We start from the raw sequence: 13,617 nt of genomic DNA on the forward strand, positions 1-13,617 counted from the left end.
GGGAAAGAAATAGCACTCAAGGAAATAAGTAACACCTGAGGAAACAGCGCCCGAGGAAACAGCACCCAAGAAATAACACCCAAGAAATAGCACCGGAGGAAATAGCATTCGAGGATATAGCACCCGAGGAAGTAACACCTGAGGAAATAACAGCTGAGGAAATAGCACCCGAGGTAATAGCACTCGAGGAAATAGCACTCGAGGACCTAACACCTGAGGAAATACCACTTGAGGAAAGCCTCAGCAGTTCCTACATCAGAACGAGAGCTGATAAATAACCGCGGGCGTCGTGGCCATCCCACTTTAGCTCGGACTCGTTGAAAATCTCCTCCTCGGCCGAGGACTCTTCGTTGTACAGCTCAGCCAGGGATTTTTTCTGCCGGGCGTCGAGGGGTTGGTACAGGTCTCTCAGCCACTGCGGGCCGGGTTTGCTCAGATCCCGTCCGTGCGAGCCCTGCAAAGGGAATGTTTCGGAGAGGGTGAGAAACAGCCGGCGGTGCGGGCAGCGGGCAGAGGGGAGAGCTGGCACGTGCACCGTGCCCTTACCTGCGCTCCAATGCTGTTCTTGTTCCTGCTCCATCCCTGTGGCAGGAGGTTTTGAAAGAATCTGAAAAAAAAAAAAAAAGGACAAGAAGGGTAAAAAGTGGAGGCAGGTATTGGCAGGAAGGTTACCCGCACCCTGCCCTGCCAGGGAAGCAGCTGTTGGGAGATTCAGGCAAGCGGCACTTAAACCGCTGCAAAACATCTGGATTTAGCGGGTTAAAGGGGGAGAAAAAAGGGGTTTGTGCATCATCTGCCCAGAATTCGCCGTTCCCGGTCCGTCCCGTCCCACAGAGGGTGCCAGCACCCTGCCGGGGCAGAAGCCTCTACCCGCTTGGGGTGATGTTTCAGCTGACCCCAAGGAAGATGAGGAGCCCCAGAAGGAAGGGACGGTGCTGGCCGACACGGCTGGGAATGAGGGGTCCCTTTTCTGGGTCCCCCGTGCCCGCGTGGCTGCGGAACTGGGGGATTAGGTGCCGGTTGTGTTGTCTGAAACGTGAAAGAAGGAGTTAACGTTTGAACCGTGTGTTCTCAGCTGTGTATTCGTTGTTGTTTATTGCTTGAGAACGAGATAAGGAGGGATTTGAGAACAGGAGGACCATCTTGGAACTGTCAAAAAGATTAAATAAGGGGCTTAAGAGATAGGACATCCTGGAAAAATATGTAAACTTGTATGTGTTTAATTAGAATGAGGTATACTTCGATAAGATGTAGCAAAGGCATCTTGAATAGAGGAACACTTGTTAAAGACAAGGAGATGTACATCCTCAAGAGCCAAAAGTCAGTCTAGGTGTCCCTAGAGTGAATTGTCTCATTATAATATGAAAACCGCACCTCCAGTGCTAAAAACACCCCCTCCCAGATAAAGACCTCTACTCACCGAGCATGCGTTGTGAATTTAGAAGGTACCGAGTTCCCCAGTTGTAGCTAGGAAGGTGTGAACAGCAGGCAGAACTAACGCCCGGACTGTATAAATACACGACGGAGCTGTAACCGCCTGCTAGCTTTGTGGGAAACTACCTCGCACCCATCTTTGTGCAAATACGGAATAAACAATATCTCGTCTCTGTGTGTGAGATGGGCTCGTTGCACACCGGGTTAACGAACCCGATGTAAAGGGACAACATTGGGAGTAAAAACCGTTTGTGGCAAAGCAGCGGCGTGGCGCAGGGAGTAATTACCGTCTTGGGCGTGATTTGCTGGTGCTTTGGGGTTGGGAAGCGGCTGCAGGTTTTTGGGAGCAAACCTGGTGAAGGAGAGAAAGAGACTGGTAACATCAGGAGTTTCTTGTCATACTCTGCGAAACAAGGGAGGCCAAAAGGTTTTTTTCTCCAACCGAGCCCGTTACGTACATGTGCAAGCCTGTGCCAGCAGCCACGTTTTTACAAAGAGCCCATCCCCGCTTTTCCCTGCCTCCGGAATGACCTGAACTCCCAGAGCTCTCCTAATCCCAGCAATGTTTATGTCTGCCTTTCTTATCTGCGCTGTGCTTTGCAGGGTACTCCCCTCCTGTTTAACTCCAGTCTGAAACATGTAGGTAGGATTTTAAAGAAAGAAAAGTTGCTTTCCCCCGCGCCCCCCCCCCCCCCCAAAGAGAAGGGTCCCAAAGGGGGGGCTGAAACTCGGTGGGCACGCTGGGTCCTCACCCCTGCCCGTCTCACACTGCCCGGATCCACGCGGAGCCCTCGCACCCTGCAGGAGGACTTGAATTTGGCAGGAGGGAAGGTAGCCGCGGAATTGCCGCGTGGCTGAAAAATTCGGTGAGGGCAGGAGAGCAGAACGGGGTCAGGAGAAGAGCCTGGGAGGTGACTCTACAGGGCTAGGGACTGCGGGATAAAAGTCGGGGATGGGTTGATGGGGGAGGCTGTGTTGGGAGGGAGCCACAGCCCCGCTCAGGGAAGCTGTTGGGGAAGCTGGAAAGCAGAGCTGCGGACAGGCCATGACACATGGCAGGACAACCCCCCGCCGGGCAGGCCTGAATATGTGCGGAGCTGTATGGATGCTGTGACAAGCTCCAGGGTTGGAAAAACATCTCCTGTGCTACCCACGGGCATCCGCGGGGCTCGTAAACTGTGCGGGGAGCCACCACCCTGCCCCGTGCGCTCCAGCTACAAGGCTTGACTGACAGCTGTCTGTCAAATCGGCTTACCTCGACGAGACAAATCACTGTGACGTTAATCATGATGATGACAGACACCGATATCGCTAACAGAAGCCTGTCGCTGGAGGTGTACTCTGGTTTCTACTGGGAGAAAAGAAGAAAAAAATCAGGAGGGGAGAGAGGGTTGCTCCCTCTGTTCCTTGTTGTGCAGAAGGACACATCAGCAACGCCCAGCATCTCTCCTACCTTCCCTGCAGGTTTCCTGCCCGCGACCATGCCATCGGAAACGTTCCCTTCCAGGAGACACCGGCCCACGAGAGCAGAGTCTCCTCGCTCATCTTGCTTCTCGCCGAGCAGCTTTATGAGCAGCCCCGTGTTCGAGACCATCTTTGCGCAGGCCAGCTGGAGCTCGGGCAGGCCGCAGTCCTTCCTCAGGGCTTGCGCCACGTGGGCGATGAACGTCCGCAGGGCTTCGTCTGGGACGAGCAAGCGCAGGTGACGATGGAGGTTGGTTTCAAAGAGGTCTCCTTGAACCGACGCATCATCTGGGCTGTCAGGGTTATCTGGCTTATTGAGGAAACTGGATTCTTCCTTCTGTGGCTTCCATTGTGTTTCTGCGGTTCGTGGGACGGCCGGTAAATACCCACCTGGAAAGGAACCCTCTTCTTCAGCCACGTCCTCCAGCACGCCGCTTGCAGCGGGGGGACTGTCGTTAACCAACAGGTTGTAAAAAACCTGCTGTTTTGTGTTTAGTCTCTGCTCTGCTTTACTTTCTGTTGGTGTGGGCTCTTCCTCTGGATTCACATTGCCAAACATCTTGTAGAAAAGCTGATTACTTTTATTCAGATACGGGCTATCCCCCTGCTTGTCCTTTCTGTAAGTCCAAACATAGGCCTGCCTTGGAGATGGTGCTCCCGCTCCGTCTTCTGCATCCTCCACATCCTCTATCCTGTGAGGTTTTTTGGTCTGTTCCACAGCATCGTAGTAATTTTGAATCTTAAAAGACCCAGACAAATGAGGAGCCTCTGCTGGGAAGTGTGAAAGGGGATGTTTTGAAGGGGGTGTGGATATTTTGTGATGTCTGAAGTTGGGGATGTTGTCGGTGGGGTTTAACCTGCCAGCTGCTTCCCAGAGGTTTAATACCGCCTGGTTCAAACCTAACTCACGCTGCTTTTGCACCCAGCGCATGGTTGTCTCTCCCTCTACTGCTGGGATCTCGTGCACCTCGTGTTTCTGCGTAGCAGGCGCTGGCAGGGGTGAGACGGTGTTTTTCACGGTCACGACACTTTTAGCCTTGTGCAGCTTCTTCTTGAGCTCGGCCGCTAGCGCCTTTGCTAGAAAATAGAGTTTCCTTCTATCACTTTCACTGGTCCAGCCCATGTGCTGAATGCTGTGCAGCATCAGCATCAGCTCCTTACTGGTTTTGCCTTCCTGCCTGGATAGGTGCTGAGGGGAATATGAATTTGTTCTGGAAACGCGATCATTTGGGTTACTGAGATCACCATCAGTGCCGGTCAGGCTCAGGATAACTGCAAGCGTTACAGTTTTATGGTCTCCGAGCGAAGGCTCCTTGGGCTTGAGGTTTAACACCGTGCTGGTGTTGAGTTTTCTGGATTGTACCACTTCCATTATTTCTCCTTGTGTTTCTGCCAGAGGATCTGTGCGAGCTGTAAAACACCAAGAGAGCAGATCAGTGACTCGGCGTCACAGAAACTTTCTGCCAAAATGCAGGGTCAAAGGTTTACCCTGAGCAGCAGGCGCTCGTCTTTAAGACAAGGGAGTGTGTGAACTGGATGGTGGATGTGTTACAGACGGGAGAAGTCTCGTTAAATCAGTCAGATTATCTCATCGGGGCAAAACAAATAGATTTTTTTTTTTCTCTGGTGTCTCCCAGGGCTCTGTTTGGATCGGTGTGAAACATCCTGGTGGGAATGGGTTTGCTGTCGGAGAGTTTCCCACAGCTTGATACGAGCCAGTGTTGAGTTGCTAAAATCGCCATAAAGCTTTTAAACTTGCAGTTTTGCAGCCTGGAAAGCAGAATACCCAAAGACACGGTGCTTGTCCCTGATCACTTATCCCAACTACCCTCTCCCTGCAGCCAGGAAAACTGGGGATATTTCACATTAAAATGCCTCTGCATCGTTGTCTGCCACAATCTGCAGTCAGAGCGAGCCCCCCGATAACGGAGAGCTGTTTCTCCACTGATGGATGCAGCTCCCATCACCCAGGCTTAGAAGAAGTGGAAGACGTGGGCATTGGACCCAGAGCGATGCGAACGGCCCGGGAGAGCTCCTGCCCTGGTGTGCAAAGGGCACACGCTGCATCCGCAGAGCTAGGGTAAGTCTTCAAGAGTCCTACTCCAAGGCTGCAAACCCAACCTTATCTCTAATCCTGCTTTGCAGATAGCTTAATGCCAGAGGCAGGGTGACACGGTCAAGAATATTTACAGATTACAAAGGTATTTAGGCCTTTTTTTCCCCTGTTAAAATGATAGGAAATTGGACACATAAAGACCTTTGAGGTATCTAGCCCTAAATGGCTTAGCAGCCCGTTTTCCCTAGACTTGCGACGAGGTTAGGCTCACTTGTCCGCATCCAGCTTGAAGATGAGTTACTTGGGGACCTTGGAAACCTCACTGTATCTATTTGCAGAAGTCCAGCTTGCCTCGGCTTTGGCTAGGATGGTTATTTACCCTGCGCAACGATTAAGCAGGACAGTGCACTGCTCACGCTGCACAGGCTAACGAGAGAATAACGATGCTCGGTGTTTGCCTAACACCCTGCAAAGGAGATGGGGGCTGCTGTCTTCTCCTGCACATGGGGAGGAGGGTGGCAGAGAGACCAGGCAATTTTCCAAGGTCACCCAGGCAAGTTTGGGGGCTTGTATAGCCCAGACCCCCTCTAACACAGTATGCATTAGGGGAGGTTTCTGCAAAGCTTGTCTAGGGGCATCCATGCTTGGTTATGGGTCTTGGGGTTTCCAGTGTGGGTGACAGGTTTGAGGTGCAGCAACGCAAACATTGCCGGACACTTTGGCTGTGTCTGTGCTGTGTCTGGGACCCCTCTTGCTGCTGAGCTGTGACTAGCCAAGGTATGGTGGCACTGGAAAGGCTCAGGAGGTTGTCAGGGGAAATTTTGGGGGGGGTTATGAGCAGAAGGTGCCTTCCAGCACTTGGGAATGGCACTGGCTATGCATGATTTCCTTGGCTAGATGTGCTGTGTGGATTGGAAGCTCGTGTGTTTGCTTAGCGCAGTGAGCTATTTCTTCTCAAGATAGTATTTGACACAGAAGATATGTGCAATCACTAGTGACTTTTCAACCCTTGTTTTTTCCAAATCATGTGCTCAAAGGGGAACTATCTGTGCCCGTGGCTCGGGGAGCACAGTCAGAGGCTCCCAGGTCTGCCTGCACTGGCCTCTGGGCTGATTTAAAGGCTTCGCATGGATGAAGCTCCTCTAGAGAGTCTGCCCAAATTCAGTGTCCCTGGGGTCTGGCCAGGAGCCACCAGGCTGGACTGATGCCATTGAGGTGGCCAACGCTGCCTGGGAACCCACACAAAGTGGGCCATGCTACGGCATCTCCTAAAGCTAGAGGAAACCGGGCAGATTCAATGTCTACATTGCCATCATCGGGAAGCCTACCGCACTGGGGAGCACTGATGGCACACAGGTCCTCGCAGTGGAACTCGATGGTCCTGCACGGGGTTTCGGTGGTGTGTTTCTCCTGGCAGAGGCAGCAGGCCGTATCACTGGGCAGTTTGCTAAAGATAAGAGGTTACTGGAGAAAAAGCCAGCATCTCAATCCATGTCTCTGAGTCCAACTCAGGTAACGTACAGATAACGCATCATGGGTTTGCTTCAATCTCTTCTACAGCTCTGGAAAACTTCCCACCCCCTGATTCCGATGGACAAGTGTGTTCTCCAAATTTGTACGAGAGGTTTCAAATAGAAGATAGGCTTCTCCAACAGCAAACTGTTGATTTTACCTTTGAAAATGGAACTAATGCCAAAATGCAGTTTGAAACAGAAATGCACCCCACTTCGATTTAAAACTTCCCTTTGAAAAACCTGGAAAATGTAATCTAACAGGTGAAATTCTCTTTCTAAGCAGGGGAGTTTGGGGGTCTCAAAAGCAAATGGCAAACCTCAGGCTTGGGGTTATTCTAATTTCGTGGTGAGCTGGTTTGCTTCCCAAGCAGACCCCTTGTTTCAGCAATTACGATCTGCTGGTGGCAGGGACTGAGTCCTTGCATACTCACAGCGTTTCCAAGCGGACTGTTGTCAGGAGGAGCGTGAGCAATGTCTGCTGAGTCACTTGGGTTGCACCCAGGTCCCTGAACGGATTTGAAAAACCACATTAAATTTTCAGGCGGCATTACCAGAACTCTGCTCTGAGAACAAGCCCAGGTCCCTGATGATTGTGGTGGTGTTTGCAGAGGGATCCACTTCTGCCTAATCAAACAAAACTGATTCAAAACCCTATTGTATTTCTGCTTTGACCCGTTCCTAACCATGGGGTCTGAATCAGGAGGGGATCCTGCAGATCCCGTGGGAGGTGGATGCAGCAGAAAGGATTCCCTGGCTCTCCCATGAGTGCAGCTCCAGTCCTTGATGGGAGACGCTTCTTGCCCAAGAGGACAAATCCACAGTGGCCTTGAAAGGAGAGATTATCTCAGTGAAAAGAGAAGAATGTGCTGAGCAGAAAGCAAAGGGTATCTGTGGGACACCAGGGCTGCGAGCAGGAAGGACCTCTGCAAAAAACAGACGTGAGCCGGAGCCATAGGATGCTGTGAATGGTGATCACCACAGAGCATCACCTGCCCCGAACTGTGCCGAGGCAGTGGGGTGGGGATGCGGGGTGGGCAGGAGCCCCAGAATGCTGACACGAGTGCCCCAGTGACTGGGAACTGCTGGATCCCACCTTCTCAGCGCTCAAGCAGGAGTTGGGGCATTCCCAGACCCTTCAGGCCACTCCACAGCCCCAGACCTGGCCAGCCTCTCAGTTTTTACAGTTTGTGTCCCAGCTCCTTGGTTGCTTTACAGCTGGCGACACACCAGAACTGCCTGGCCTTTGCCTGGCTCTGCTGGTGCTGGGGTTATTTGTGCCTCTAGCAGAATAAGAATGGGAAAAGAGTGAGATTTGCTACTGGATCTCTGCTTTCCTGACAACAGGGCACTCAAGAGAGACAAAGATCTATATTAATCTGGTAAAAACGAGTCAATACTTACAGATATTTGACTGAAGGCAGCTTGAAAAACGATGTGTCAGCAATAACGGACAGGGGGTTATGACTTAGGATCCTGAAAAAAAACCCAAATCCAACACACGGCTGTGAGTGGGTGATGGGAGGGACGTGAGCTGTGTGGGTAGGGACACGTGGGGATGGCCTGTCCACGTGTCCTCTTACCGACATAGACCCACGAGTCTGGAAAGCCAAGATCAACTGGCTGTATGCAACAGGCACTGGAGAAATAAGAGATCGTTAAAACACTTACTGTAGAGTAAAAAAAACAAAACAACAACCCCAGTGGTTCCTGAACTGTATCAACGCAGCTAAATCAAAGTGAATTTCCACTAGAGCATTGCTAACTATTTCTGTGATCAAGGAGTTTTCCTCTCTTTGCCAGGCTTCACATTTCTACCCTTTGAATATCAGAGAGGCCCAAAGAGAGTTATGCCTATTGGATCTGATGCGGAATTACACCAAAATCCCCTTTTCCAGGCTCCTCTCTACTGTGTGAGTGGTGTAAAGAGGTTCATGGTTGGTAAGGATCCAGCCCACTTTTTTATGGATGGCAGATGTGGATTTGGCTGAACAATTTTTACGCAAACCTCCCCAAAGAATTTCCTTTCAAGTGGAGAACAAACATAGGAAATTTCAGCCTGAAGATAAAAAATTGGCTCAGCGCTACGCGTGTGAGGAAGGGCCTGGGATGAAGGCTAGAGGCAGGAACAGATGCGGATGGGCTGATTCACAAAATACATCAGGTCCTGATTATCTCCAGCTAAAAGAGCAAAAGCCCAGAAGTGCTTCTTCTGGAAAACACAACATCTCTTTCTTTCCTCCTCGGCTCACACCTTCCCTTTGCTTCCCTTGACCAGGACTTTGAGGTTATTTTGGAGTCTAACTTTCCATGTTTTCTTACATTTCCACTGTCCATAAACTTTTACTCTATTACTGCATCCAGTCAGGCAAAGCTGTGGCCTAGTCCTATGAGAATTGTCGTTCATAATTTATTCTCCCACCCTGTTTTGTGTATCACGTGAGAGGCATTGCACTTTTCAGGAGAGCAAGGAGTCTCTGGTCTTTTCCTTACGTGTATGAACCCTTGGTGGGAAAAACACCCTGGCTTCCCACTTACTTCATGTCCAGATGGAAACGTGACTATGGATTAAGTCACATTTTCTTAAGACACCAAATGAACAACATTTCCTTTTTGTGGATGTTTTTGAGACCCTTTGCTTGTAAATGCAAATACGCAAACTGAAATTTCTGCCTAGAAGTCTGGGTGCCATCTCATACGCCTCATCCCCCTGCCTCTTCTCCCTTCCCACCTGCATTTCTTTCTTATCCATTCCCATGGCCTCCCTCCACTGCTGCTGGTTCAGGGAAGCCACGGAGAAGATGGGCAGGCCAGGAGAAGGTGCCTTTCAGGCTGCAGACTCTTGGTGGACCCTGGATGACATCTATAGTGGGATTCAGTTCTTTACAGAGAGCAAATCTGCTCTTCCCCACTGTCACTGCTCTGATCTACCTTTAGACCTTGTTACACTCACAGCTTCTGTAAAAACTGCATCCCGTGCCATGCCTGGAAAGTGCCGTTCTGGATCTGCGTGATGAGATTTCCACCGAGGTTTCTGGGGGAAAAAAGATCACAGAAATGAATTGGGTCTGTCCTACAGGAAGCTGGAGCGAAGCGGTATTGATTTGTAGGAAATAGGCAAATCTAAGGTAGATTAGGGAGGAAACTGCCGTTTGCTCTTTTTTTTTTTTTTTTTAACCTGTCAAGGAGAGGAAATGAAGTGCACATGTGCTTAATATATTTCTGTTCCAGGATACAGCAAGCCTTCAAGAAATGGCTTCTATTATGGCTGCGTTTGGACAACCACGCTGTGATCTCTCATCCTGTTGTGGGTCATCCAGCCATCTGCATTGATCTCTTTAGCTCAGTCAGTCTTTGAGCAGGAGAAATTTAGTCATTGTTCTAAAAATAGCAGGAATATTTCTAGCCGAAAGGGTTATAAATGCAAACAGGCTTCACTAAATACACTAGAAAGAAACTTTTATAACTCACATAAGCTGCAAAAAAGGAAGTGGCTCAAAAGCATGTTCCTCAATCGACAAGATTTTATTGCAAGATAAATCCCTGTTAAAATTAGAAAACAAAATGTTAACTACATTTGCACTGTCATGTTTACTTTCATTTGCTTTGACACTGGCAGCATATATGTTACATGGCTCTGATTTCACACGATGTTTATATCCGATATCAGCTCGCAGTGGTGTGTAACCTGTGATAACCCTCCTGCCCGGAGGTGGCTTTCATCTCCGTGGTTATTTTTTTTCTAGCTCTGATCCCACCAGAATTATTTTAGGGCTTGATTTTCTTCTCTGATAACGTAATTCTTTATGCAGGCACAGTTTAGCAGCTGAGGATGCATTTGCACAGTCCACACGGATACGTGACCCTCTGGACGTGCCACGGAGATGCAGCCTGCCTTGCCCTGGTCCCATCAGTGCTTTGCTTGCTGAAGGCAGCCGGAAAAGCCTGATCAGCACCTCTTTGAGGGCTCAGGGACGGGTTGGTAACCACAGGTGTGATGAAAATGGTTGTTTTTCTCTTAATCCCTCCCTCCTGCACCACATTTGGTGAAAAAGTTATGTCAAAGGGATCTTATTAAAGATGTAAAATCGAGAACATGAAGTCTGGAAAGGGCACAATGAAGGGGAAACCTAAACTCCGCTTTCCTGCACAGCTCTGCTGTGAGGTGTGTGTAGACACTCAGCTGCTGCCGGATTCACCCGGCCTGGCTTTAGAAATCAAAAGGTTCCTTGTCTCAGCCTGAATTAGCTGCCCAGGCTTGTTCTGCAGCAAACAGCGAGATAAATATTTTTGGGGAGTGATTCATCCCCTCTTCAGACAGGTTCCCAAGATCGTTTGGGTGAATGGGAAGTGCCTGTTCCTCTCCACGGAAAATAAAGAGAGCCTGAACAATTAGCTTAACCCTAGGCAATTATCAGGCATCTAAATTTAGAGGAGATGAATGTGCAAGGTTTCTTCTGTAGGAGATGGCCTCGCTGCTGGAGAGGGTGTTCAGGGAACGCGTTGGGGAGTGACTGCAGCTCTCGCCCGCAGGGTCTGGACCTCCCAGGGAGGCAGCTGGGCGGTGGGAGGAAGGTCTTTGCACGTGCAATCGCAGAAGTGCTTTGGAGAGTTCAGTTTTCAGCCTTGCGGAAGGGGAGCGTGGCTGGAAGCCTGTTTCTTCCCAACCTGACTCATTTAGCCTGCAACCCACATCCTGCAGAACATACTTTCTGCTTTTAAGTTCTTGGATCCTTCTTTTCGACAATGTAGGGCACACGTCCCTGCTAAAAAGACACGGGGAGGGGGAACTAGTGTGGGCAGTGGGCCCCAGCGCTGGCACCACCTTGTTTTCCACCATTCCCCAGCACTAAGACAAGGCTTACACACAGCCCTAGGGCTGGCTCGCCGCAGGAGCAGCTCCAGAAAGGCCAAGACCACCCCGGACTTTGCTCCTTCCAAGCCAACGTGCATACGAGGAAATACAAAACCTCCCTTTTTGTGGGAAAAATGCAAGCGTGTAAGGGCCACATTCAATAAATGCTACTGCAAATGGCGATGGAGCTGAGATAACTTGCAATGATCTACAAATATGAGGAACAGAGGGGATTTTGGGACACCTCTCTGTGTCCTCATTTCAGCTACTCTAACAACAGAAGAACGGGACCCAAACCATGATCCTTACGAGCCAACTCCAAGCCAGGGCTTCCCTTGCTGTCAGCTTTGTCACACGAGTAGTAGTTTTACCTTTGACATGAGGTTTGTGTTGAGAAAGGACTGTACCTCTGTCTCCTCTGAGGCTCAGGTAATCTGGGCTCTGGGCACTAAAGCTCTGACCCTCCACAGGGGGATTTATTTCTGCCCCTTAGCCTTTAAGATAAGAAAAGAGCGTGACAGCGGCCAAGCAGAGGACAAAGAACAGGGCAAGATTTTGCCATTTTTGTTTCACACTTCCTTTGCCTGCAAGAAACCTTAAAATATGTTAAAAACTAAACTTCCAGGAGAAAAAAACTTTAATGCTCCTCTGCTCCCTTCCAGACAGTGTTAGAGACAGAGCGCTTGTTGCAATTTCACATGATGTTGTGTGGACATACACGCACATTTATTTCTCCTCCAAGAAGAGAGGGGACTCAGCTGGATACGGCAGCTTCACTGATTTTTTTTTTTTTTTTTAATAGAAAAAAATCCTTTGCTAGCTTTGAGGTTAGCTCTGCTTGGAGCTGGAGGTTGAAGCAGAGACATCCCAACCGCAGTCCACCTGGGATTGCAGCGGAGGAAGGGATAGTGCGGGCTTCCCACCATAGAGTGATCAGCAATATGGGGCTCCATCTTCAACCCAATGGAGGTTTTTCCACCCAAACCCTAGCAGAAGCAAGGCACAGATGGGTTTTGCCTTGCTCTGGGTGGTTCTAACCCCCTAAAATGTTGGTCCTCAGATAAACAGAGCCAGAGGCAATCTCCCAGGGCATGGGAGGTCACTGTTAGCTTGGGGTTGACTACAAGTCATCCAATATCTGTGGGAAAAGGAGGCAGCCTCCTTCTCTCAGTTGAACATGGGGAAATGAAAGCTGCACCAAGCCCCTACGGAAATACTATTGCAGCACTGAAACACCCTGCACTGCTATGGCTGTAGCCTGAGACGGAGGAGAAATAAAGCACACGTGCATGGGGGTGGGTCGAGGAGCAGGGGTCCAAGGGAGGGTGAGGCAGGGGACAGATGGTACCTACAGGTGCTTCAGCAGGAGCAGTCCGTCTAGTGAATGCCTCTTCACCACCCGCAGATCGTTGTCCTGGAGGAGTCTGCAATGAGACACATGGACATTTACTGTTACACCAGCTGCTCTCCAGGAGGAAATGGGATTTTCAGGGGAAAATACCTGGCTTTATTAAAACATTTCTTCGAGTCACTACAGGGATCATCACCGCTCATCGCAGGAGCAGGCACTTGCTTTGGGCCGCTGAAGCTAGCTGTAGCCTGATCACAGATTAAATGGGCACAGTGATGGTCCCATAGGATAGAAGGGACGCAGCTCCCGACATTTCTTGCCATGCCGGGAAGCCCTGGGGATTCACACCCCTCCTTGCTGAGCAGCTCAGCTTTGAATTCAGATGGAAACGGTTTGCGTGGGTGCTCGTGCTCTTCATACCCTTGGCTCAAAAACCAGACCAAAAGGGTTGAAAATACCTGAACTCCCGATGTTTTAGATGCTAGATGGTACTTACAAGTACTCAGCCCACGGGTATTCCCTCCATGCTTGTTTTTCGATGGAAGAAATTGAGTTGCCAGTGAAATCTCTGCAAAAAAATGATTGACACTGTCACCCCTTGGGAAAACCCCTTCCCCTGCAAATTTGGCTGCTGAGGTGGAAGTGGGGATCGCTTTGAGATGCAACGGCACGGCCAGCCCGCCTTCACCCCTCAGCGCTGCAGCATGAGCCCCCCAAAACCGAGATGTCTCCTGCCAGCGACTCTCTCCTGGAATAAGAAGCCAGGGAGGGGAAGGTGGAGGGGGTCTGTACTCACAGGACGGAGAGGGCCCGGCGGCGGCTGGCCGGGGGCACGCTGGCCAGGGTAGCATGGCTGCAGTCCAGCAGCTGCCGTCGGCAGCGGCAGGGGAGCAGGCAGAGCCCCCCGGGGCAGGGGGCTGCCGCCAGCAGCAGCAGGGCCAGCAGG

General features: G+C 50.4%; 1 protein-coding gene across 1 annotated transcript; it reads right to left on the reverse strand.

Moving 5' to 3' along the window:
• Positions 1 to 250: 250 nt before the first annotated feature.
• On the reverse strand, positions 251 to 13,504 carry LOC142604961 (uncharacterized). The gene is made up of 11 exons (XM_075774867.1): positions 13,168 to 13,504; positions 12,673 to 12,744; positions 9,937 to 10,008; positions 9,419 to 9,499; positions 7,870 to 7,941; positions 6,283 to 6,974; positions 2,888 to 4,308; positions 2,690 to 2,782; positions 1,722 to 1,786; positions 897 to 1,029; positions 251 to 454 (listed from the first exon to the last, which is right to left on the reverse strand). The coding sequence occupies exons 7-11, from the start codon at positions 4,268 to 4,270 to the stop codon at positions 251 to 253; spliced, it is 1,878 nt and encodes a 625-aa protein (XP_075630982.1). The 5' UTR covers positions 4,271 to 4,308; positions 6,283 to 6,974; positions 7,870 to 7,941; positions 9,419 to 9,499; positions 9,937 to 10,008; positions 12,673 to 12,744; positions 13,168 to 13,504.
• Between the last annotated feature and the right edge of the window lie 113 nt (positions 13,505 to 13,617).

The sequence above is a fragment of the Balearica regulorum genome, chromosome 24 (assembly GCF_011004875.1).
Source record: "Balearica regulorum gibbericeps isolate bBalReg1 chromosome 24, bBalReg1.pri, whole genome shotgun sequence".
Lineage (NCBI taxonomy): Eukaryota > Metazoa > Chordata > Aves > Gruiformes > Gruidae > Balearica > Balearica regulorum.

What these genes read in the sequence shown, in the direction of transcription:
- LOC142604961 (XM_075774867.1), bottom strand. Translation starts at nt 4,270, where the DNA reads ATGGAAGTGGTACAATCCAGAAAACTCAACACCAGCACGGTGTTAAAC. An exon ending in AGCAAATCACGCCCAAGACG is followed by an intron (nt 1,030 to 1,721) that starts GTAATTACTCCC and finishes TTCACGTTTCAG; the next exon opens with ACAACACAACCGGCACCTAA. An exon ending in GGCTCCTCATCTTCCTTGGG is followed by an intron (nt 455 to 896) that starts GTCAGCTGAAAC and finishes TTCCCTTTGCAG; the next exon opens with GGCTCGCACGGACGGGATCT.